The 25,316-nt window shown below is 44.0% G+C and overlaps 1 protein-coding gene across 1 annotated transcript in view; it reads right to left on the bottom strand.

Moving 5' to 3' along the window:
* MRPS31 (mitochondrial ribosomal protein S31) overlaps window positions 1-25,007 on the bottom strand; it is a 34,875-nt gene extending 9,868 nt beyond the window's left edge. Inside the window, exons 1-5 of the mRNA XM_065408047.1 lie at window positions 24,868-25,007; window positions 15,302-15,601; window positions 12,987-13,145; window positions 4,621-4,767; window positions 1,203-1,279 (exon numbers count right to left, since the gene is read on the bottom strand). Coding sequence (XP_065264119.1) covers window positions 1,203-1,279; window positions 4,621-4,767; window positions 12,987-13,145; window positions 15,302-15,601; window positions 24,868-25,007 — 823 coding nt within the window. The remainder of the gene's footprint in view (window positions 1-1,202; window positions 1,280-4,620; window positions 4,768-12,986; window positions 13,146-15,301; window positions 15,602-24,867) is intronic.
* Between the last annotated feature and the right edge of the window lie 309 nt (window positions 25,008-25,316).

Raw genomic sequence — 25,316 nt, 5'->3', positions numbered from 1 at the left:
CTAAAATATCTATGAATTATTTTGGGGCAGTTCTATGTATGGACTGTAATATACATGAGATCAGATTAGATGATCACAATGGTCCCTTTTGGCCTTAGAATCTATGAAACGGCACTATGTGACATTTTAGTACAGGAAATAAATAAGCTACACAATTGAAACTGCAGGGAGAAATTAATGGAGACAAAATTACCCAAACTAGACGCTGGCCAAAGCAGTTGAACTAAAACTCCTCGTCTTAAAAAAAAAACCTAAAAACAAAACCACTAACCCTGAAATGGGCTCTTTACTAATCCGCAGAGAAGAATGCCATCTACTGAATCACCAACACTATTTCTGCAGCCTCTAGTTTTACACTTTATTATAACACTTTGCAATGCAACAGTGCCTTTTTTCCCAAAGGAATTCAGAGTATTTTATAAAAATCAGTGAATTCTGATTCATTGCCTACAAGGCATTACTGTACCCATTTACAGAAAGAGAAATTTAGAGACAACTTAAGTGATTTGACCATAGTCACATAGTATGACAGTGGGGAAAGCCAGTCATCAGCTTTAACCCCTAAATCATACACCCACTCTGGCTTTCATTTTTTGAAGGGTATCCCATCCATGCACCAGTCAGGCCTGACCCTGCATAGCTGTTTAAATAAGATTTCTGTATGTGTCTGAAGTTCATGCAAGTGAGGGATTATCTACACCAGGTAAAACTAGGCATAGTTTATCCAGGAAGTCACAGTAAGGTTCTCAGAGTTTTGACAGTACACTTCAATCCTATCCAATTTCCCCTGTGACTGTAGTCTCAAGCCTCTTCAGAGCAAGATCTAGTGCAATGGTTTTGCAATACGGACAAATGCCCACTAAGAACTAGGGTAAACCAAGTATACATTTTCTACTGAGAAAATTCAGGGGAATTTTAGTGCTCATGGAAGAAACACCGACAACAGTGGCAACAGGTCAGCTTTACCACATAACTGTTAGTGTACATTAGTCCTGATTGATACAGGATCAAAAACTATTATTCCATAACACTGTGTAGAAGTCTTGCCTACCAATGACCAGATTTAGACCACACATCAATTTATGACCAGGTTTGAAACCAGCAAGCTAGCAGCCAACCTCTCTCTTCCATGACAGAGCGAACTTCTCTATTTTTTGAAGAATTTCCTCCATTTGGGTTTTTTTTGTTGCTTTTCCACTAACCTGCTTCAGGTGTCCCTTCTGTAACAATGGGAGAAACAGGGAAAATGTTAAGCCTCCTTCCCAGGTGAAGCCCTCTTCTATAAACAAAGAAGACAAATGATATTTGATATTTCACAACACAGCCAGTTTAAAATTAGGTTTACAAAACACAGAATATGCTCATTAAACTCTAGAGCGAAAGTCAACCATCTCCTGGAAACAAAAAATACCAACATATTTACCATTATACTAAGTCTTTAGACTTGGTAACCAAAAGACAAATCATCAAATCATTGCATTTGAGTTACTGCTCTATAATGCAATTAATGAAGCACTGGAGCCAGGTTCCCAACACACTTTCTAGTGAGGTAATTAGCATAATTGCCATTATTTTAATTTGATTTATTCCTATTTATATATTTAGAAACCTTAATAAAGTCAAATGCTATCAGTCCATGGTACTTTAGTAACAGATAGTTCTTAGAAAGTGCATTTCTTGGGGTTTTTTTATGCTTTTGTTCTACTACACAAAATATTTCACAATTCAGGGGGAAAAAAGACAACAGCTAAACCAAACTAGCCCTGATTTATGAAGTAAACAGCCTTTTTGGAAGATTATGTATCCGCCCTTTCCTCTCTGCCACATGACTAACACTCAAACTGTTGTGATAAGCTATAGTCTAAACAGTCTGTCATTTCGGGGCTCTCTTCTGGATAGTAAAATATATTTGGATCTTTTTTTCGCAAAACATCAGCTTCACACTTAATAGGATTCTTTATTCAAAAAAGAAAGATATTCAACAAGCAAACATATCTTTAATAAGAGCAGACAAACTAATATTTGGATTATAAATTAAAAACTCAAACAGCTGGTCTTCTCCCCTCAACCAGTCAAAGTGAATTTTCAGATAAATACAAAATAAACAAGAAAATAAGTTTATTGTAATTTAGAACAAATAATTCCTTTAATCATTTAACCTTTCCTGTTTGGGTACATTTCTAATGAAATTCTAGTGTTCTTCGTTTGTGTTATTACATATTCATTGTTGCCCAAGCAACACTTGCCTTTCCTGCCCTTAAATTTCATCTCTCTGCTTTCCAGCAGATTTCTGAAGGCCACAACTACTATGGCAAACCTGATCTTGTCATATTACATATTACTAACGTAGCTACCCTGGATCTATTTCAGAAAGAGACTAATATAATTACACAGTCTCAGAAGAATGTGGAATTTAAACAGATTTGGGATTACATTTTCCTATCCGTTCATAACTTCCAATAATGTTAGTAGCAGATGTAGGCAGGATTTGGAACAAAACACTTGCGTATAAAGTTACTAGTTCAAATTACTATAAAGCAGCATCACCCATTTTGTTGAGATCTGCCAACCCAATTTAACCATTTCATCATTTTCTCCTAACCTTCCCTAGGAACACTAATTACAGGGTATATTTGACTATTAGAATTTTATAGCCACAGGAGAAAATTTGAACTTTGAGACTGGTAGTTGAAATCTGCATAATGAACAGTTCATATAACTACACCAAGACTTTTACACTAAACATAACCTCATTACCTAAGAGGGTCAGAGAACTCTCATATAATTGGTGACAGGAAGGGAATCTTTTCAAATGCATTGCAAAACATATTTTACTTGCCTTTTATTAAAATATTGTAAGGTGTTTGACCAATTCTATATCAGCTGTTTTTATTGTCTATATTCTAAGTGGCTTTTAGTTTACATTACTTATTTACATGTTGCAACAATTTTTGCCAAACAAACAAAATCAAATACTATTGAGATCCACTCAAGTACCATCACTGTCCTACTGAAATGACTTTCAGTCTCTACCAGCCTAGGATGAATTAATATCCTCAGCCTAAAGGTAACAGGCTACTGAACCATTTCAAAATTCACAATGCATTTAGTTATTCTGCTCCTTACATTGGCATCATTTACAGCTCCCCAAGAACACTGAAAACCTTGGGACAAAAGTTTCCGTACAAGTCAATGAGGGCTCATTCTCTTCCCTTGTTCAGTTCCCTGTTCTCCAGTCTCAGCCTTGTCTATCCCCTCTCCATGACTTGCTGCATTTTGGGGGTTGAAAAGTGGAGCCATTATGTACTGTTCCCAACTATGTGGAACTCTGCCTTCAAGATACTTTTCTAACTCCTACATAAGACAATTTCCAAAATCAGAAAAAATCATATTACTTAGAAACATTTCAGCATCTACAGATGTTTTCTGATGATATAACTGTGAATATTGCTCCTTTTGGTTTTTACAGTATGATCTACATAGCTTAAGAATTCATATGCTCCCATTTGTTCCTCACTTAAAATCATAATTTTCTGATATACTGAAATAAATCCGTTTCAGCCAAGGAATGCAAGGATATTGTACAGCTACTGACCCAGGAATGTTTATTTCTCAGTTATGCAAATCCTGCCTTCCAAATTTCCCACATATATGCCAATAAACATGGTTCTCTCAACTTCTAACCCACTAACTCCACTTAAAGTCAGATTTAGTTAATTTTAAAAGGAAATAATCTTATTCGGAATAGAAATGTGGGGAGAATATCCTAAGACAAGTGACTGTGAGGATGCCACATAGACTGTGTGTTTTAGGGACAGAATACCGGATGAGACACCAGCTAATTACAGTATAACAAAGTAAGGGTGCTCTCTTAACTGAGTAAAAATAGCCTGGGTTAATTAAAAAAAAAATAGCAAAAGGTGTTGCCATTTTCAGGGAGAATTCTCAAGTCACCATTTTAAATCATTAGTTCCATGGTAGCCAATTTTGATGCCTGAGGCGACAGTAAACTCAAGAAATGACTCAGGTGCAAAGTTCCTATTTTCCTTAGCAAAAAGAAGAAGAAAAAAAACTCAACTGGTGAAATATTTTTACACAGACCATTTTCCTAATTTTTCCTTCAAATGACAGTAGCACTTTAAAGCTTTTTCCCCACCCCCCTAACATGATAGAGAATGAGATGTAAAAATATTGTGCATAAGTGATACATTCAAAAAACACTCAAACAGTGAAGTCAAAAAGTAGATTATATACTAGCAAACATTTGCAACAATCAGGTTTAATACTAAAAAAACTGCATTTACTTTGATCAGCTTATTACAATTAACTATGTTCTTACACTAATCTACTTTAATGCTATGTTTGGAAAAAAACTACTTATAAAATAGTGTTAGAAACACATTTTCTTTTGTCTCCTACAGTATCCTGTATTTCTACATCTATATGGAATGTGGAATCAGAGCATTTTTGTGGAAGATATAGAAACTCATGGAGAACTCTTGAGCTTTGAAGTTTTGGAGTATAGTTGGTGTTTCTTTATTACTAGAATTTAAAAACTTAACTGGTCAATATTTTATTGTGGGAAGGAGCACAAAGAGAAAACAGGCAAGTAGAGAGTACCTTTTACTTCCAGCAAATTCAGACAGGATACCTCTTTGAAACATGTCACCTTGCCCATCATCGTCATCAAATGAAATCTGACTGGATGGCCTGGATACACCACGGTTGAGACGGCGTTTCCCAATCTTCATGTCTGCAATAACGTTGCTGACATCAAAAAGACAAGTAGAACAATGAAAATTCCACAGTATGAAAAGGTAGCAAGCTTAGTTACATGTTTTAATAAGGCAAATTATTCCCAATTGTTTTCATAAGCCTATATTGCACAAACTATATGAAAGAACTAGACATCTCCACAAAACATCCGTTGACATTCTGAAGTCATGGAATATGCAAGTCTTGTTTTTTTAGAATAAATAAAATCCCACTTACCTATTATTTTCTAAATTTAACAAAAACATTATTTCAATTTAGCAAACATATGCCAGTTACTGCACTCCTTGAAGAGAAAATCCAATGATGAACATTCTTTGAATTGCAAATTGAAATATTTTTAGTTTATTTCATGCTGCCATATACTATGTTCAGAGAAAGCACTAGACATTAATGCAAACATGTGCAGCAAACAGGGGAGTTTCAAAGACCATAGCTACAGATCCTGTGCTTGGCGATAGAGGGATTTAACGTGAGGAACACTGGTTCACCTTCTATGGGGAAAAGGGGCTGTATAGTTTGGATGGCTTCCATCTCCACAGCAGGGGAACCAATTTTCTAGGGGAATGGCTGGCTAGAGTAGTCAGAAGGGTATTAAAATAACAAAAAAGTAGAGGGTGAAAAGCGGAAACTAATGAGCAGTCATTTAACAGACTATCAAGATGTTGAGAACAAAGTTAATCAATCAATGCACCAAGGAATGTGAAGAAAAGAAATTATTTTTAATTGCCTATACACCCAGGATAATAAACAAAAGGAATTGGAATTGTTCATCTATATGCAAAAATTCAATCTAGTTGGGATTGCTGAAACCTAGTGGATAGATTTGCACTATTGGAATGTTAAAAAAAAAAAAATTGATGGATAAAACCAATTTAGGAAGGATCGAGTTGGCAAAAGGGATGGAGGAAGGCACTCTATGTCAAAAATGGCATTACCTGTTTCTGTGTCACTGACAGAAGAAAACCATCTTGATCAATGTACTGAGAGATAAAAAACAAGATGGGTACTACTCCGTGTCTGCTACAGACCACCAAATCACACCAGAGAACAGGACGACCATCTCCTTACGCTCCTATCTACAATGTGAGGGGAAAATGCACTATCCTGGGGGACTTCAATCTGAGCAACTTACACCGGAGGTCTCACGCTTCAACTACTAAAACGTCCTCAGAATTTCTAAATATTTCAGATGGCAATTTCTTTACTCAAGAAGTGTTAAATTCAACACCGGGGCATTCTATATTAGACATCACCTTGACATTCAGGAACTGATCACAGAACTAAAAACTAGTGGTAGCTTAAGTACAAGTGATCATAACTTTATCACAATTTATGTGCAAACAGAATAAAGTCCATACAAGTAACAGTTGGTATATACTTGGTACTTTAAAAGGGCCAATTTCACAAAGTTGAAAATAGTTACAAGCCAAATCAGTTGAGAGGAAGACTTTAAACAGAAAAATGTAAATGGGTATTGGGAATTATTTAAGAACATTTTACTAGGTGCCAAAAAAGACACATTCCACAAGTGAGAAAAAAGGCCAAACTGGTTCAAACACCAACCTGATTTAGTGGAGAAGTGAAAGTAGCTATACAAAAATAATAAACAGATATAACAAATGTAAGAAAGGTGAAGTTGATAGTCATAAATACGAATCATATGGAAATGGTAGACTTGTCAATGATAATTAAAGACTATGATTTAGTCACGGTATTTTTAGTAAAAGTTATGGATAGGTCCCAGGCAATAAAGAAAAAGTCCCGGCCCATGACTTGTTCTATAAATACCCCTAACTAAATCTTAGGTGCTGGGGGAGGAGGAGGGGGGCGCTCTAGTGGACGCTGCTGCTGCTCTGTGGGGGGTGCTCCAGCAGATGCGGTTGCTGCTCCTGACCGGGGGGCAAGAGGAGAGAGAGAGACTCCAGGTGGGGGTCAGCCCGGGGCCCCGTCAGCGCTACGGCAACTCCGGGCGAGAGGCTGCCCGAGCAAGTGTGGGTGGCCACAGGGTCAGCCCCACCAGCTGCTGCAGAAGTCATGGAGGTCCCGGAATCCGTGACTTCTGGGACCTCCTTGAAAGAATCGCGGCCTTAATGATAATCCAGAAAAGGCAGAAGTTCTGGCTTTTTCTCAAATACAGATGATGTAGTTATGTCATGATGATGGAATACTTTTCATTCCAACAGTAGCTAAGGAGGATGTGAAACAACAGCTACTAAAAGTTAGATTTTTTAGATCAACAGGTTCAAATAACTTGCATCAGAGATTTTAAAGTAACTGACTGAGGAGCTCTCTGGTCTGCTAATGTTAATTTTCAGTAACTTTTGGAACACTGGGAAAGTTCTAGAAGAAAGGTAAGCTAACATTGTGCCAGTATTTAAAAAGGGTAAATAGGATGAACCAGGTAATTATAGGTCTGTCAGCCTGAAATAGATCCTGGCCAAAATACGGGAATGACTGATAATGGACTTGATTAATCAAGAATTAAAGGAAGGTAATATAAATAATGCCATTCAACAAGGGTTTATGGAAAATAGATCTTGTCAAATTAACTTGATTTTTCTTTTTTATATGAAATTACAAGTTTGGGTGAAAAAGAAAGTGTCAACAGAATACATTTAGACGTCCTCTTGGTACTGCACAACATTTTGATTAAGAATCTAGAAGTTTGCCATCCACCCACCTTCCCATGCTAATGGTTAAGATTTGTAAGAGCACCTGAACTTTTAATGAAAGGTTCAGCAAGTAGTAGTTTGCATGGGATCACAGATTTGTCTCTCTCTTGAAGTTAGGGAGCTCCAGTCAGGTCTTTGGTTTAGGAAGGTCTGGCAGGCCTTGGCCAGATGATGTCCTAACGGGACGTGGGAAAACTAATGACTGTTCTGGGCTGCTGTTGTTCCCCCCCCTGCCCCCTTCAATATTGTCAGAGCATGAGAGCTAAAGGCAACACCTTATTAATAATTATTATTTTGATAAAAGTTGGAGAAGCTTGGCCATATATTTGTGTCAATTCTCACCGATTACTACCCTCAACAAGGATTGTAGTTATGGTGACAGAACTCTTTAGATAAAACTCTTTAGATATAAAGTTGTGTCTATGCCTTTAGGGAGAAGGACTGTTAAAAGCCAAAAGTCATTATTAGATTTTGGGACAGTGCAAGTGAGAACGATAAAAATCAGTTAAACTACAGTGCGTGAGCTTTAAGAGATAAAAGCCTCTTTTCAAGGGAACAGGTGTGGTATAAAAAAAACAGAAACAAATTAGGTCAAAAAGAAAGCTTTGGATACCTAAATGCAATATATATATTCCCACTGTTGCAATGCTTGAAGAGTGTCATAAAGCATATATTTAAACACTCTCTTTTGGATGGTTTAAATCAGAAGAGTTCTTCAAAATAACTACTTACAACAAAAAGATGCCCTAAAATGTTCAGAATCTTGATTTTCTAAGGTTAATTTTAAATTTGACATTAACAAAAGAAGTTCAGTTCCTCTGGATCTCTCTCATTTTAGTAATTATTTTCTGTTAATGTTATTCTTGGCATTTATGAGCTAGAGATGATCCATAGACTTCACAGGTTTTCTGAGGGTCTGACTAGCATCATGCAGTCTGCCCCTTGCCAGAAGCAAAGTCACAGACTGCCCAGCCCAACTGTTTTACTTGGCAACCACACTAAAACGACAGAATATTGTTGTACTATATGGCGATCACACTCCCTCTGAGCAGTTCTCTTTGAGGTTCTGCACAACTGGCCAAACTTTCTTCTGGCTATGCTGGGCATCTAACACACACAGTCCACAGTGTCACAATTTTGGATGGCCGGGTCCCAATGTTTTGTCACTGGTGCGTGAAAGGTGAGCGAATATGTTTTCATAATAGTTTTTAAAACAAGTGATTGCATGGTATTATGCCGATCATGTTGTTCATCCTACACACATTTCCTCTAACACATTGAGAAAGAAACAAGAAATTAACCAAAAACAAAACCAGAAAGATATTTATGGCCTGACTTCCTTCCACAACAAGGAATGTCAGATTTCCAACAAACTCCATCCCCCATTTAACCCACTGTGTGTAAGTACTGCAGATATATCTGAACAGGAATGATCCTGTGCACTACATGGGTTAAAAAAAACAAGAGAAGGAGAATTCAGGGTGCATTTTAGCTTTAGCTCGGAATTCCTTTCCTTCTGTTGATTTAATTCTAACCTTTAATATTGCTGAATTTATTTTCCTATGGTGGTGTTGTAATTTCCATTAAGCAAAACTTCTTCCCGCACTAAAAAAAATAAAATCCTGTATCATTAATTTTTTCCCTCTTCTAGTGAACATGCTGTCCTCAATACGTCTACAAAACAAAATGATGGGAGAAGACTGTACAACAGTGACATCCAGAGGGCAGACTGTATGCAAAGCACAATATAAGCTAAGACTTCTTGGCTATAATTATAATATCTTTATTATCATTTAATATCACCTCGTAAATCTGAATAATATTCTGATTTATAGTAACAATGTTATATTGTACGGTTCTTATGCTTGTGTATTTCAGTTATTTAAATCCATCTCTGAGAGTTTTACATAAAATATCTACTGTCTCAGACCAGTGGTCCATTTAGTCCAGTATCCTGTCTCAGAAGCGAACAATGATGCACCAATTGTACAACTCTGAATATGTGGGGTGGGGGAGGAAAACCATGTCTTCCGAACCCACACGGAACAAAATAATGAGTTCTCTTACACAGTGGTAAGCAGGGCTTGAAAAATCCACTTATGAATGAGTACAGCGCTTTCACTGGTCAATGTGGGGACCTCAGCTCTCAATTTCTGCAGGATTCAAGCTTTCATTTAAAAAAACCTGTTTCAAACCCTTTTACTTAGACTGTAAAGTCTCTGAGGCAGAAACCAACTTTTCATCCTGTGTATATAGTATCTAGCACATTGAGGCCTGACCTCTCTAGATGCCACTGCAAAGGAAGTAATATAAATAATAATAATAATAATAATAGTGAAGTTAACCTTACAAATGTGAATGAAATGCTCACTAATATAGCAGTGTCTTCCAAACCACAGACTGTTCTGGTGCCTCTGATAATTCCTAGTTAAACTAAGCAGCAGCAGACTGTAATTATCTAGATTCTAGTTAGTTTTCACTGCTTCTATTCAGAACTCTGTAGGAGGGAGGGAAACGGTCAAATTCATGTTGCTGCTGCTACTTGGGAAAGCTATGAGCAGCAGAACAGCAAGGTCTGGAACTATTACTTGGGAACAGCAGGGATTCTAAAAACCATGGAATGGTACAGTAGAACTACTACTTCTCCGCTCCTGGAAGGAAGAGCAAACACCCTACCCACTTAGGGACGCCAGAGGTCCTTGAATGAGGAGTAAAGACCAAGTTCCCTCTCCTTTCCAGTAGGTGGAGGGTAGTACAGCTTGTATGCTAAACACAGAACCTCCTCAAACAGGGACCAAGGAACAAGTATCCTTCCCAGCAGCTTGTAGCAAGGAGTGCTGGGCTTCTCACCAGGGCATTGCTCAGTCTCACTTGTGGGGCCTCTTTCAAATCTATCACTGGCTAGTAGGTGTCTGGTAAATTTAATCAAGCCCTAGTTGCAAGCAATTAATAAGCCATTCAAATCCAGCCACAAATTTTGCCCCAACCTCCAGCAGCAGTGAATTCCACATGCTCACTATACAAAATAGGAAGAAATATTGCCCCGTTTGTTCATCTTAACTTAGCCTTTAGCCTTTCCTTAAGGCTATATAAGAACTAAATGGAGAAAATGATCAGTTTTTACACAGCTCAGTCAAGTCTCCTCTAACTCCTTCACCTAAATCAATGGTTTTCAAGCTATGGTTCATGGACCCTGGGTGGTCCACAGACTATGACGAAGATTTCCCAAAGGGGTCCACACCTAAGTTCGCTCTAAGCTGCGCAGTTGCCTATTAAGCCCCACGCAGAGGCTCAGGGCTGGGGCGGGGAGAGATGCCCCTCCCCCAGCATGGACCTGCCGCTGCGGGGAGAGGCGCCTGTCTCCGCCGGCCCCAGCACGGACCTGCCCCAACTTGCTGTGGTTGGGGGAAAGGCAACCCTCCCGCAGCCCTGGCATGGACCTGCCACAGCTAGGGGAGAGGCACCTCTCCCCACCCCAGCCCAGGTGCTGCTGCAGGGGGTCCTATCGCCCCAAACCCCTTATCCCTGGCCTCACCCGAGAGCCCACACCCCCAGCCGGAGCCCTCAAGCCCCTCACCCCCGAACCCTCTGCCCCAGCCCCACCCCAGAGCCCTCAAACCCCCTGCCCCGCACCCAAATCATCTGCCCCAGCCCTAAGCCCCACTCACACACTCCAAACCCCTCAGCCCCATCGCCACCCCATGAATTTTCTTACGTGCATCAATATGGAGGTGATGTGATGCACATAACAAAATTCATTCTGTACATGCATGGGAAAAATGAGAGAGAACACTGGTCCACACCTGCATTTGAAATTTTTTAGGGGTCTGCAAATGAAAAAAGGTTGAAAACCACTGACCTAAATAATCCAAAAGTACGCAATACCCACAGCATCTCTAACCATTTCTATCAACCCTCTCTGAATGTTTTATATTTCTGTTGAGAGGAGAAGACTTAAACTGAACATATTACTCCAGGGATATGTATACCATTGTGCATTACCACTTTTTTTTTTTTAAAAGCACCCAGCTTCTAAGCTTCTGGAGAGAGAACTTCATTTACTTGTCCACAATAACCCCTATCTCTCTTGACTGAGAATTACGAATTCATCCACCTGTATGGGAAGGTTACATAGTTTCTCTCTTTCCCACAGACACTCTCTCAAGAATATGCATTACTTTATATTTAACAAAGTTAACATTCATGTGCTTCCCCACCATTTCGTTTATTTGTAACCATCTAGACCAGGTGTCGGCAACCTTTCAGAAGTGGTGTGCCGAGTCTCCATTTATTCACTCTGATTTGAGGTTTCGCGTGCCAGTAATACATTTTAACATTTTTAGAAAGTCTCTTTCTATAAGTCTATAATATATAACTAAACTATTGTTGTATGTAAAGTAAATAAGGTTTTTAAAATGATTAAGAAGCTTCATTTAAAATTAAATTAAAATGCAGAGCCCCCGGACCGGTGGCCAGGACCCGAGCAGTGTGAGTGCCACCGACAATCAGCTCGTGTGCTGCCTTCAACACGTGCCATAGGTTGCCTACCCCTGATCTAGACTGTGTCACAATCCTCCTTAGTTTTCACCGATGGAAATGGCATGTATCAGCAGCAAATATTAACGGTGTTGGTTACTTTCTCCGCTACTCATCGGTATATTTCCTGAACACAAAAGGCCCTATAACTAATCCTTATAAAACCCCACAAATAACTTTTCATCAGTCTTATGAATCCACATTTCCTATCACTTTACCAGTTAATTCGTTATCTGAAATTGCTCCAAATCTAGCTATTTTCATGTGACATATTAAAAATAAATCTATAAGCTACTTGTAGTTTGTTACTGCCAACCTGCATAATTACAGGCTTCTACATTCTCAGTTGCTGAAGATCCAGTTTTCTGCTTTATATTCAGCATTTTCTAAGCTGCTACATTGAAAGTAGCAGAAGTCAGCAGCCTGTCTTTAGTCATCACCAAACAGAAGGGCAGTATACACAATTCCTTCACAGTTTCCAAATAAGTGTTGTTTGCCTGGCCAGAAGCCACATTTAAAAAAAAAAAAAAAAAAAGGAACTGTGTCAAGGGAGTTTATTGGGCTGCCTGGAATTTTTTTTAAGGGTAGGGTGGGACTATAAATAGAGGTTGCTTTACTTAGTGCAGCTTTCAAACACAGCCATTAAAATTTACCAGTCCACATAGAAAGTCTGGAAGTTCATCTATCTCGGTGATGGTTGATGAAGATGACAAAAAATAAATCTACTGATACTTTGACTGACCGACCAAGGGAAAATAGGCACGAGAATTTTGAAAGGCTGCTCTAGAGGAAGGATGCAAGCTGGATAGCTCGAAAGTTACAGAAGGAATTTAGTACAAACAGACTAACTGCACTTCAGTTATTAGCTTTTTAAAGAAGGATAACATACTCAAGCATATCTTTTTAGAGCAGTTTTTCTGATATCAAGTCTTCAATCACCTTACATTTGACAGTGTAATATTAGAGGCTTCAGCACTATTGGGGACTATTCAATCTACAGACCTTATGTTAGTTGTTTCCCCTCTTTTCTGTGCATCAGTGGCTTCTTCATGCTTCCTTAGTTGTGCAAGTAAATCTGATACTGTCCGTTTTCTGTCAAAAGGTAAGGAAGATGCAACAGCAGAGGCAGCTTCCACCAATTCTGGATTGAGAGGCTTGCTCCTGTAAGAGATAACAGAGGTGAAAAACATAAAAATCAAGGTCTTATGCGTCATTATTTCACAAGCCATTTTTTATTGTAACTGGTTATTTTATGTCTTAATGACAAAGGTAATAGTTATATGCTATCAAGGAAGAGGCCCAAGTTTGTCTCTTGCTGCACAAAACTGCCAGAGGTTGGGTGCAATCATTAAGGCAATAAAGCAATCATTAAGGCACAGCTACCAATCAACTGTTCCTCCTGAAAATAAGAGTATAAAAGATTGCTACTGAGATATGAATTTGTCACTGACAAAAACCCTTTTTTTCCACATCTGTCTCATGGGATCGTACATGGGTATGATTTAACTATGACTACTGTTCCTTTAACAATTTGGCATGATTTTAACCACTAGGTTTAGGTGTAAAGATTTCCCTTTGTTAAGCATTGTCACTATCTATTGGGATAATATATTTACTCCTGGGGGAATTCTGCGCCAAAAAATCCAAAATTCTGTGTATTTTATTTGTCAAAATAACGCAATATAATCACACCAGTTTCACTTATTTTGGTAATTTACTTAAACTACCATACCAATAAATAAATAAATAAAACCACAGCAACAGTTCAGCATTTTCTAAACACATGAAAGTTAAGTTACAAATACCTGGTAACCAAGACCCTGCATTCCAGTTATAATCCTGGATTTTCATTTAAATTACATTACATTTATTTTGGTGGTCTGTAAAGTAGACTATTGCTTTAAATTGCTCAGACTTTCACATATGAAAGTCATAGTTTTGCTAGTCATTGTCTGGCATTTTTTTTAAATGGGTAAGTAAAACAGATCCCGAGTGGTAATCTAACCCCATTGTGCCTCTCTGGCACAGGAAAAAGAGTTAGAAAGCACATAGACCTTCCTAGCTGAGGATTCCATTACTGTCATTTGCAATAAGGTTCCTTTACATCCCTCTGGCAAGGTAAAGGAGCCTTAATTGACTAATGGGAACAATTAATTAACAATGGGAACATTAGCAGCCTGCCCGTTTAGTTGTTAAATTTCTGCTCTGCCTCAGGGACAGAGCCTGCTTCACACAGCCCTATGCCTCCTTCCAAGCCCAGGATGCAGCAACAGCGACCAGAGGGACAGAGTGAAGCCTTGTCTCCACTGGCACTTTACAGCGCTGCAACTTTCTCACTCAGAGGTGTGAAAAAACCACCCCCCTGAGCGCTGCAAGGTTCAGCGCTGCAAAGTGCCAGTGGAGACAGTGCACCGGCACTGGGAGCTGTGCTCATGGGGATGTTTTTTTTAAGAGAGCGCTCTCCCAGCGCTACGCCATGACTACACAAGCCACATTAAAGCACTACCGTGGCAGCGCTTTAAAGTTGCCAATGAAGACATGCCCTGAGTCTCAATCACTCATTCACATTAAGGCAGGAGCCCAGCCCCACCCCCTTAATGTCTCTCCAGGGATGCACACAAGCACGCCCAGCCTCCCTCCTCCCCTCCCACGGTGATCTGCTGCCAGCTGCTCCCAGCAGACATGCCCAGGCTGCTGCAGAAGGGGCATGTGTTCCTCACAGATTTCTTTGCTCCCCCATTTTTCTACGGGGGAGCCAAGAAATCTGTGGAAGGTATGAATTCTGTGGCCCCCGCAGGGTGCAGAATTCCCCCAGGAGTATACATTTCTGTAAGCATGCCCTTATTCAGAGGAAAGATTTTCTGAGACTGTAACTAAACAACGGAGTTTAGCTGCATATTTACATTTTTAATAAGTTAGCTGTATATGATCAATTGTGTACAGAGAGAGGCAATTAAAAGGAAATAACTTTTTCCTTTTCCCAGATTTTATTTTCTCATAACTGAGTAATGGCATTTCAAAGTGCAAATTCCGTCACTCCCCTTAAATTGATTGTCTGTGGACAGCTAGTAACATTTCATTTTGAGGCTTCAATTCCAGGAATATAAGCATGTAGTAAATATACATGCTTAATGCAACCATTCCATTTGTTATTGCTTTTTGCAGGGTACAGTTGTATCATTAGCAAAAGGACTGTTCCCATAGAGGATTATTTTCTATACAAAAGAAAAAGACATTTTATGATACTATTTTGTCCTAGAGATTAATAGAATCCACTTCAAAGAAGAAACACTTGAACTGTGCATATTGCATTTTACCTCTTAGCTTTACGGTCTGCTGTAGCTTTCTGAAACATGCTACTTGCACTCTCCAAACTTTCTGGCTGGTCCTTGGTTTGCTCCTTGGTCTTCAGTTTTTTTAGTAATTGGAACTTCTTCTTTGAACTTAATTCTACTTTCATTTCACGAATAATGTTCAACATATTCTTCTTTGCATTTCCTGGTGTTGCCTTCTCCTGATTCTCTGAAGCCTTCTCAGCACTACTGTCTGTAGAAGTGGCAGATTCATCTTCTTTGTTGTAGAACCCAGTGCTAGTGCTAAAGCACTTTTGTGTTTTACTAGACAAGATAGGAAGGGAAAAGGTATAAGTTACACAGAACTGCTTTGGTTAGTCATAACTGACTGGGCCTAATTTTGCACAAACTGAACTGGGTAACTTAAATGTACAATTTTACTCTGAAGGCAGGTCTAACAAACCATTTACTCTTTATGGTTTCTGCAATATAATGTAAACAGCTTTCTTTTCTCCATGAATGAACTGAATCAAAAGGCAACAAGTAACTTTCTGCACTAAACAGTATGCTGGGATGTTGGAATCCCCACAAGAAGTTTATAACTATGACAAACTGTGGGCTTCGTTTTGGGCTGAGGTATGCCTTGTAACAGTCCGTGACCTTCTAACAGTCATGTGACCTTGTGCCTTTGTTAAGGCTACTGGAAAACCAGATAACTTCAGAACCTTACCAGAAAAATCAGCCACTAAGGTCTGATAGGTAAACACATTAGAGCTCTAGGAAAACAAAAGACTACTACAAACGCCACACATATCCATCAGAATATTTTTCACACTCACTCAACATTTTCAGTCTCAGCATTTTGACATATTAAGCAGAGTAATCATAGCAACAGTACAAAGTAAGTCTTCATGGACTGCTTAAAAGCACCTACATATGTTCCAAACATTAGTATACTACAAAGAAAATTAAACAGGCATAAACCAACACCATCAGTGAAAAAAAGCATGTTGTGAACAAAAAAAAAAAGCTAAGTAACACTTCACAACCCCGTTAATTAAGGAGGCTGTGGAAAGCCTTCTGACTTACACTGAGCAGACTTTGCTATTATCCACTACAATTCAGTCTCTCCATAATTTTCCCCCAAAAAGCATCTTTTCCCATCAGCTCATTTTACATTACTTATTGGAAGTAATTATTTGCTCCCTGCATGAAGCATTAGGAGCAGTTTAGACATGAACATGGGAAAGCTGTAGCCACCTACAATAACTACTATATTATATACTTTGCATTACCAGTTCTTCAAAATTAGGGTTACCATATTTAAAAAATAAAAAAAAGAGGATACTCCATGGGCCCTAGCCCCGACCTTTCTCCACCCCCGCTCCCGCCCCAACTCCGCCCCTTCCCCAAAGTCCCCGCCCTAACTCCCCCTCCTCCCTCCCAGCCACGCGAAAAGGGCTGCCCGAGCGCTACCGGCTTCACGGTTTGCCGGGCAGCCTCCAGACCCTGCGCCCCCGGCCGGCGCTTCCCCAGCGCAGCTGGAGCCCAGGAGGGGAAGCGCCCAGCCGGGGGCGCAGGGTCTGGAGGCTGCCCGGCAAACCATGAATCCGGTAGCGCTCGGGCTTTGGGCAGCCCCTATGCCTCTGGACCCTGCGCCCCCGGTCGGGCACTTCTCGTCCCCGGCTCCAGCTGCCTCTGCTCCTCCCCTCTCAGACTTCGGCTCTGTTTAAGAGCCAAGCTGCCCGAGCCAGCGCTACCGGCTTCGGGCAGCCCCCCTTGCCTCCGGACCCTGCGCCGCCGGAGCAGAGCAGCTGGAGCCGGGGAGGAGAAGTGCCCGACCGGCGGCTGGGGTCCGGAGGCAAGGGGGGCTGCCCGAAGCCGGTAGCGCTGGCTCGGGCAGCTTGGCTCTTAAACAGAGCCGAAGTCTGAGAGGGGAGGAGCAGAGCAGCCGCGGGAGAGGAAGTGCCCAGCCGGTATTTTTCCCGGACATGTTCGGCTTTTTGGCAATTCCCCCCGGACGGGGGTTTGATTGCCGAAAAGCCGGACATGTCCGGGAAAAACCGGACGTATGGTAACCCTATTCAAAATACCCTCTAAACATTCAAAACTGTACAAAAAGAGGATATCCTTCTATTATTAGGCTACCTTGCTTGTGTAGTTCATTCAAGACAGAAAACAGGCAGTTCTGAAGTTATATATATATATTGTGGCAAAGTACCTTCTTCTCCTCAGCAGGCTCAATCCTTTTTAGCCTTGGAGACACAGGCTTGGGCAAGGCAAATCCTTGCAGGTAGCCCAAGGTTTGGCTATTCCTGTTCTCAGTCAGCCCCTTGTGCTTGTTTATCTTCCCTTCTGGGGACAGAGTGCAGCCTTCCTTGCAGGAAGGGTTCAGAGCCTTGCTGCTCCTAACTTACTGGCAGCTTCCCTGGTTCTCTCACTCTCTCTTCCCCCCTTCCACGCCGGGGAGGGTTTAAAAAGGTCCCAAGCAGTTGGAGCCAGCTGAACCTAATTAGTTCCCTGGTAACCCCTTGTCCAGCTGAACCTTATTTCCCCATGGTTCTCTCTCCTCAGTGGCTTGGGAGAGGCCTTTTTAACCCCCTGGGACTGATTACTACCCCCTTTGTAGCTGTTTGTCCTGGGTTTGCCACATATCCCCCCCCGCTCAACACTACGGGGTTGGGCTACTTGGGTCGGAAAGCAGTGCACTCGCGACAGGCCATCCGCATTGCCATGTCGGGTCCCAGACCTATGTCGTACTGTGAAGTGGAAGGGTTGAAGCAACAGGAACCATCTTGTTACTCTCGCGTTTTTGTCCTTGTTTTGGTGCATCCACTGCAAAGGGGCATGGTCCGTGACAAGGGTAAACCTCCGTCCAAGTAGATAGTAGAGGAGGCTCTCTATGACCCATTTCACAGCCAGGCATTCCTTCTCCACCACGCCGTATTTCCGTTCCCTAGGGAGGAGCTTCCTACTGAGGAAGAGGATGGGGTGTTCATCATCTCCGACCATTTGGGAAAGCACCGCTCCCAGCCCTACTTCAGAGGCGTCGGTTTGTAGGATAAACTCCTTCCCCCAGTCTGGGGCTACTAGTATGGGGTCTGTGCAGAGGGCCGTCCTCAGATCTGCAAAAGCGCCCTCGGCCGCAGCACACCATTTTACTATGTCAGGGCCCCGAGCTTTTGTTAGGTCCGTTAATGGGCATGCCCTGGTGGCGAAGTGGGGAATGAACTGCCTATAGTACCCCACTAGTCCCAGGAATGCTCTGACCTGTTTCTTCCGGAGTGGTCGGGGCCACTTCTGTATAGCTTCTAACTTGTTGAGCTGGGGCTTCACCACGCCCCTCCCCACTATATACCCCAGGTACTTGGCCTCAGCTAACTCGATCGAACATTTGGAGGGATTGGCAGTCAGCCCTGCCTTCCTCAGGGTGTCCAGGACCGCTTCCACCTTCTCCACGTGAGTCTCCCAGTCGGGGCTATATATGATGACGTCATCGAGATAGGCTGCCGCGTACTTTCCATGGGGTCGCAACAGTTTGTCCATTAGCCGTTGGAAAGTAGCGGGGGCCCCATGCAACCCAAAGGGGAAAACAGTGTACTGATATAGACCTTCTGGAGTTGCAAAGGCTGTCTTCTCCTTGTCGGCCTTGGCCAGGGGGATCTGCCAATAGCCCTTGGCGAGGTCAAGGGTAGACATAAACCGTGCCTTTCCCAATCTGTCAATCAGCTCATCTATCCTGGGTATAGGGTAGGCATCAAATTGGGACACCTCATTGAGTTTGCGGAAGTCATTGCAGAACCTCATACTGCCGTCCGGCTTAGGCACTAAAACCACGGGACTGGACCATTGGCTATGAGATTCTTCAATGACTCCTAAGGCCAGCATTTTCCTGACCTCTGTCCTAATCTCTTCTCTCTTGGCCTCTGGGATCCGGTATGGTTTAACGTTCACCTTCACTCCAGGCTCCGCGAGGATGTGATGGTGAACCTCCGTAGTCCTGCCCGGCTTTTCGGAGAACACATCCTGGTTGCGTTTGATCAGGCTGATCACTTCTGATCGTTGTTCTGGAGTCAACTCCGGGGATATCCCCACCAGGTCGGGCTGGTTGCTTTTAGGGGATGGCGCCCCCAGCGCAGCCACCGGAGCTTCTCTATCCTGCCAAGGTTTCAGCAGATTTATATGGTAGATCTGCTCCAGCTTCCGGCGGCCCGGCTGTCGGACCTTATAGTCAACTTCTCCTATCGCTTCTATTACCTCGTACGGCCCCTGCCACCTGGCCAGGAGCTTGCTCTCGGCCGTGGGTATGAGCACCATCACCCGGTCCCCCACCTGGAATTTCCGGGTCGTTGCTCGGCGATCGTAGTTTGTCCGTTGTGCCCCTTGGGCCTTCTCCATGTGTTCGCGCACAAGGGGGGCGACTTGGGCTATTCTGTCTTTCATCTGCAACACATGTTCAACAACGTTTCTCCCAGGGTTCGGCTGTTCTTCCCAGTCTTCTTTAGCCAGGTCCAGTATGCCCCTGGGGTGGCGACCGTATAACAGCTCGAAGGGGGAGAATCCAGTGGAAGCCTGAGGTACCTCCCGTACGGCAAACAGCAAGTAAGGCAGCAGGGCGTCCCAGTCTTTCCCGTCACGACTAATCACTTTCCGTAACAGGTTCTTCAATGTCCTATTAAAGCGTTCGACCAGGCCATCGGTCTGGGGATGGTAGACCGATGTTCTAAGGGTCCGTATGTGGAGCATTGTACACAGGTCCTTCATCAGCTTAGACACAAAGGGGGTCCCTTGGTCCGTCAGGATCTCCTTAGGTATTCCTACTCTGGAAAAAATCTGGACTAATTCTTTGGCTATGGTCTTGGACGTGGTATTCCGTAGGGGTACGGCCTCGGGGTATCGGGTGGCATAATCTAGTACTACCAGAATGTATTGATGGCCCCGGGCTGACTTTTCCAATGGCCCTACTATGTCCATAGCTATATGCTCAAATGGGACCTCGATAATTGGCAGAGTTACCAGAGGGGCCCTTAAGTGGGGTCGGGGCCCATGTATCTGGCATTCCGGACAGGATGTGCAATATCGCCGGACCGCTGCATAAACGCCAGGCCAAAAAAACCTCTGTAGAATTCGATCCAGGGTCTTATCTACCCCTAGATGGCCCCCGAACAGATGGCTGTGGGCCAGCTCCATTACGGCTCTTTGATGCTTCCGTGGGACCAAGAGTTGTTGTATGACTTGCTCTTGGACCCGGACTACTCTGTATAGCAGGTCATTCTTAATCATATAATATGGCCCCGCACCCTTAACTCTCCCCTCCACGGGTACCCCATTTACCTCGACTACTTCTTTGAGAATATTGTGGTATATGGGATCATTGGCCTGATCCTGACCAAAATTCCCGCGTGCGGTCCCCATTTGTCTAAACTCGGGGGGGTCTACCTCCGTCTCCCCCTCGGGGAAAGCCCCTGGGGAACCAGGTCCGGCGATAGGGTTGTTGATCGCCGACCCAGTCCCACTGTCAGTCGAGCCCCTTCTTTCCCCTACAAGCGTAGACTTCTGGCACTGAGTTAGGACCCTCGTCCCCCTCCTTTTATCCGCCCTCCGTTCCCTCCTAGTCTTCCTGGACTTCCCCGGCGGGGAGAACAAATCCTGGCTAAATTCATGGAAGGCCGGGGGAGGGTTAACGATCTGGGCCACGCCCTGGGTCCCAGGGTCATTATTTTCTTCTACCTCCTCCCCAGGGAGTAGGCTATCAAACCCCGGGAAGTCTCGTCCGATAAGGACAGGGTTGGGGAGTTTTGGAACTACTCCCACCGTCAACCTAGTGGGGTTTCCGAGAACTTCTATTTTTACGGGGATGGTTGGATAATAGTTGACATCCCCATGCACACAGGATATTCCCGAGCGTTTGGCCCGGGATAGTTGGTCTTGCCCGACCAGCTTCCCCGAGACTAACGTGATTGCACTTCCCAAGTCTACTAAGGCTGTGGTCTTTATACCATTCATCTTAACTGGCCTAGTGTATCTATGAGGGACCAACGCAACCCCGACTAGACTTATTAGATCACATGGTCCCCCTATATCTCCCAGTTCGCATTGCATAGGCTCTCCTAGATTCGGGCATTGGGCAGCGATACGCCCCATTTCGCCACAGGCATAACATCGGTACCCCGCTCGGGGCAGTCCCCTATTTTTCGGACTGCTGGGCTTTATCTCTCGAGTCTTTCTCCCCCAGTCCTCAAGTCTCTCCGGGACCGCGGGCTGCTCTTCTGCCTCCTTCCTCCCCTCCACTGTCCAGCCTGGCACTAGGGCAAACCGGGGCCTCGGTGCAGAGACTGGTCTCCGATTCTGGCGCCTGCCTTCCTTCCCCGGGGGTCCGAGAAAGTTCTTGGGCTGCTAAGTGTCTCTCTACGAGGGCAACTAGTTCATCATACGAGGAGGGATCATTTTGGCGGACCCACCCTCGTACGCCCGGCGGCAACCCCCTCATGTACCTGTCCAACACCAGGATTTCCACCACCTTCTCTGGCCCATGGGTCTCAGGGCGGAGCCACTTCCGGGCGAGGTGGATCAAGTCAAATAGCTGGGACCTCGGCGCTTTGTCGTCCCGGTACTTCCTCTCGTGGAAGCGCTGGGCCCTTATGGCCGGCGTCACCCCTGACCTCGCCAGGATTTCCGCCTTCAGCTGGGGGTAATCCATAGCTGCTTCTATGGTCATATCGAAATAGGCCTTCTGAGCCTCCCCACACAGAAATGGAGCCAGGAGGCCTGCCCACTGATCTTGGGGCCAAGCCTCCCGCAGTGCCGTCCTCTCGAATGCAAGGAGATACGCCTCTATATCGTCATCCGTTGTCATCTTCTGTAAATAGTTGCTTGCGCGTAGCGGCCGGGTCCCCTGGGGCCCGTGCGTCAGCGTGGTCAGGGCTTTCAACTGGTTCACTACTTCATTCAGGGTGGCTCGATCTTGGGCCGCCTGGTTCATCAGCAATTGGTTTGTCTCCTGTTGGACACGTACTGACTCTTGCTGGGCTGTCATCTGTACTCTGGTAGCCTCTTGTTGGGCCGCAGTGGCCTGAATCAACGCCTTCACTACGTCCTCCATTTTTTATTTTTATTTTTTGTGATTTACCTTGCCCTGAGATGGCTTGCCACAACGCCTCACTCCATCCCACCCCTGACACCACGTGTGGCAAAGTACCTTCTTCTCCTCAGCAGGCTCAATCCTTTTTAGCCTTGGAGACACAGGCTTGGGCAAGGCAAATCCTTGCAGGTAGCACAGGGTTTGGCTATTCCTTTTCTCAGTCAGCCCCTTGTGCTTGTTTATCTTCCCTTCTGGGGACAGAGTGCAGCCTTCCTTGCAGGAAGGGTTCACAGCCTTGCTGCTCCTAACTTACTGGCAGCTTCCCTGGTTCTCTCCCTCTCTCTCCCCCCCTTCCACGCCGGGGAGGGTTTAAAAAGGTCCCAAGCAGTTGGAGCCAGCTGAACCTAATTAGTTCCCTGGTAACCCCTTGTCCAGCTGAACCTTATTTCCCCATGGTTCTCTCTCCTCAGTGGCTTGGGAGAGGCCTTTTTAACCCCCTGGGACTGATTACTACCCCCTTTGTAGCTGTTTGTCCTGGGTTTGCCACTATATATATCTATATCTATCTATCTATACACACACACACACAATATATAATTCTTATTGGAAGTGATTAAATGTTTCCAGTGCCCTGTAAAATATACTAGTTTCCAAACCATGTTCATTTTTATCCAATGGTTTGAGCATACATCTGTACCAACAGACAGCATTGCTTTATTGCTCCCCCACACACATTTTAAGTGCTGATGAGACCACAAATACATATAGAAGTTTGGCATTACTAGTTAGAAGAAGAGACATGATACTTTCTTACTTTTGTATATGATACCCTACATAACAACTGACACCAAGTGGATAGATGCTAATAATGTGCAACCCCATTCTCTGGCAGCACTACCAGCTCATTGAGCAGTATACTGCCTTGGATGAGAAGACTTACCACAAATGACACTGAGGGGTAGGAAAGAAAATGACATGAAGTGACCCAGCTGCCCTTGAAAACACTTCATGACATCTCTAGTATCATAAGCCCAGTAGAGCTGGTACTTAAGTAGTTTTAAACCCTAAACTGCTTCCAAAGCAATAGGGGCTAAACCAGAGAGCAGCACTAGGAGAGTCCACTCCAGGACTGATATTGGTATAAATATAGGGGTATAAATTCACAGCTTACCATATACCTGTATAACTTGTGGTTTAGAATAAGCTTTTAGTCTCGCTGTATCTCAGTTCCCTATCTGTAAAAATGGGGATACTAGTACTTTCCCCACCGTTGTGAGGACTAATACCGTAAAGATTTTGGGGTTATAGTTGAGAAGCAACACTGCACATGAACTCCCACTGTGATGTTGCAGCAAAAAGAGCCAATGCGTTCCTCAGATGTAGAAATAGGGAAGCAGCGAATAGAAGCAGGGAGGTGATTTTACCTCTGTACATGGCATGCTGTTGCTGGAATACTGTGGACAGTTCTGGTGTCCACATTTTAAAAACAATGTGAAAAAAGAGAGGGTGAAGAAAAGAGTCGTAAAAGTGATTCACGGGACTTACAGTGAGATACAGAGAGCTCAGTCTGTTCAGCTTATCAAAAAGAAGACTGTGAAGTGACTTGATTACAGTGTTTAAGCACCTTCAGAGGGAGAAAATACTGGGTTCAAAAGAGCTCTTTAATCTAGTGAAGAAAAGCATAAAAAAACCAATGGCAGGAAGCTGAAGTCAGACAAACTCAAATTAGAAATAAAGCAATTTTTTTTGTAAGTGGAGGATGAGTAACCACTGTAACAAACTAAGGGAAGGGGCTCATTCAGTCTCTTGGTGTCTCCAAACTAAGACTGGATGCCTTTCTGGGAGAGATCCTTTAGCCACACACAAGCTATTGAGCTCAATACAGAGGTAACAATGAAATTTAAGGGCTTGTGGTATATAGGCAATCAGACTAGATGATCCAATGATCCCTTCTGGACTTCAACTACATTCACTTGAAATCCAGGTCAGAAAATGAGTTAAAAGTAGTCTCAGAAAACACACCTGCCCGGTTGCTGCTCTGTAAAAAAAAAAAAAAAAAAACACCACACAAAGACCCACCTACTCCCACTGAGGTCAATGGAGTGGGCCTGGGCTGAATGTCAGCCAGCCCTGATGTAACCGCACTAGTCGGACCACCCCAAGGAAACAGCAAAAGACTCCCCGGAGCGCTGGGAGGCCGAACAAGAAAATTCTTCGGTGGCGCTTGTTAAAAGCCGCGGGCCAGGCTCTCAGGCGGGGCCACAGGCCGCCGGCAGAGGCAAATCCCCGCCAAGTCAGTCACCCTCCCGAAAGGCGCAGCTCGGGCCCCCGGGGGTTCCCAGCCCGGTGCGGCCGGCACAGACCGAACCGCGTTTCAGGCGGGTCCGTCCCTCTGCGAGCGCGGCCAGCGGCCTCTCGGGGCCGCTACTAGCAAGTCTCGGCACCCGGAGCGGCCTCACGGACACACGCCCAGAGACCCGCCCCACGCAGGGCAGCGCGGGGAGCTCACCTGCCTGGTCCCTGCTCCTGCCGCGGCGCCCCCGCCGCCCGGTCCTGGGCGCCCCAGGGGCAGGAGAGAAGCCGGGTGCGGGGGCGGCAGCGACAGGCGCCGCGTGTGCGGCTCCCGACTGCAGAGACGCGACTCCACATCTCGGCAGCCCAGTCTAGAGAGCGACGGTCGGTGTGTCCGTTCCTCTAACCGCTCCCCCTCCTGGCATGGGTCCCTTCCTCAACTTTCCGTCTGGAAACAGTAGCCAAGGACACTGGTTCCGGGATCGATTCCCGTAGAGGAGGCCTGGCCTCATGTTATGCAAGCGGGAGCTAGCTGGTGCCCTTAGGCCTAGCGCGGGCAGAGTGAAAGGGACACGTTTACAGGGGTGTGTATTTAAATAACAGCGTTTTGTATTGTGGGCCAGAAGCTTCCCCAGTGGGAGGAGAGGGCGGATGGTCCCGTGGCCA

This window comes from Emys orbicularis, chromosome 1 (assembly GCF_028017835.1).
Source record: "Emys orbicularis isolate rEmyOrb1 chromosome 1, rEmyOrb1.hap1, whole genome shotgun sequence".
In the NCBI taxonomy this organism is placed as follows: Eukaryota; Metazoa; Chordata; order Testudines; family Emydidae; genus Emys; species Emys orbicularis.
The sequence above is the reverse complement of the archived record's forward strand: the minus strand, read 5'-3'. Positions and strand labels throughout refer to the sequence as shown.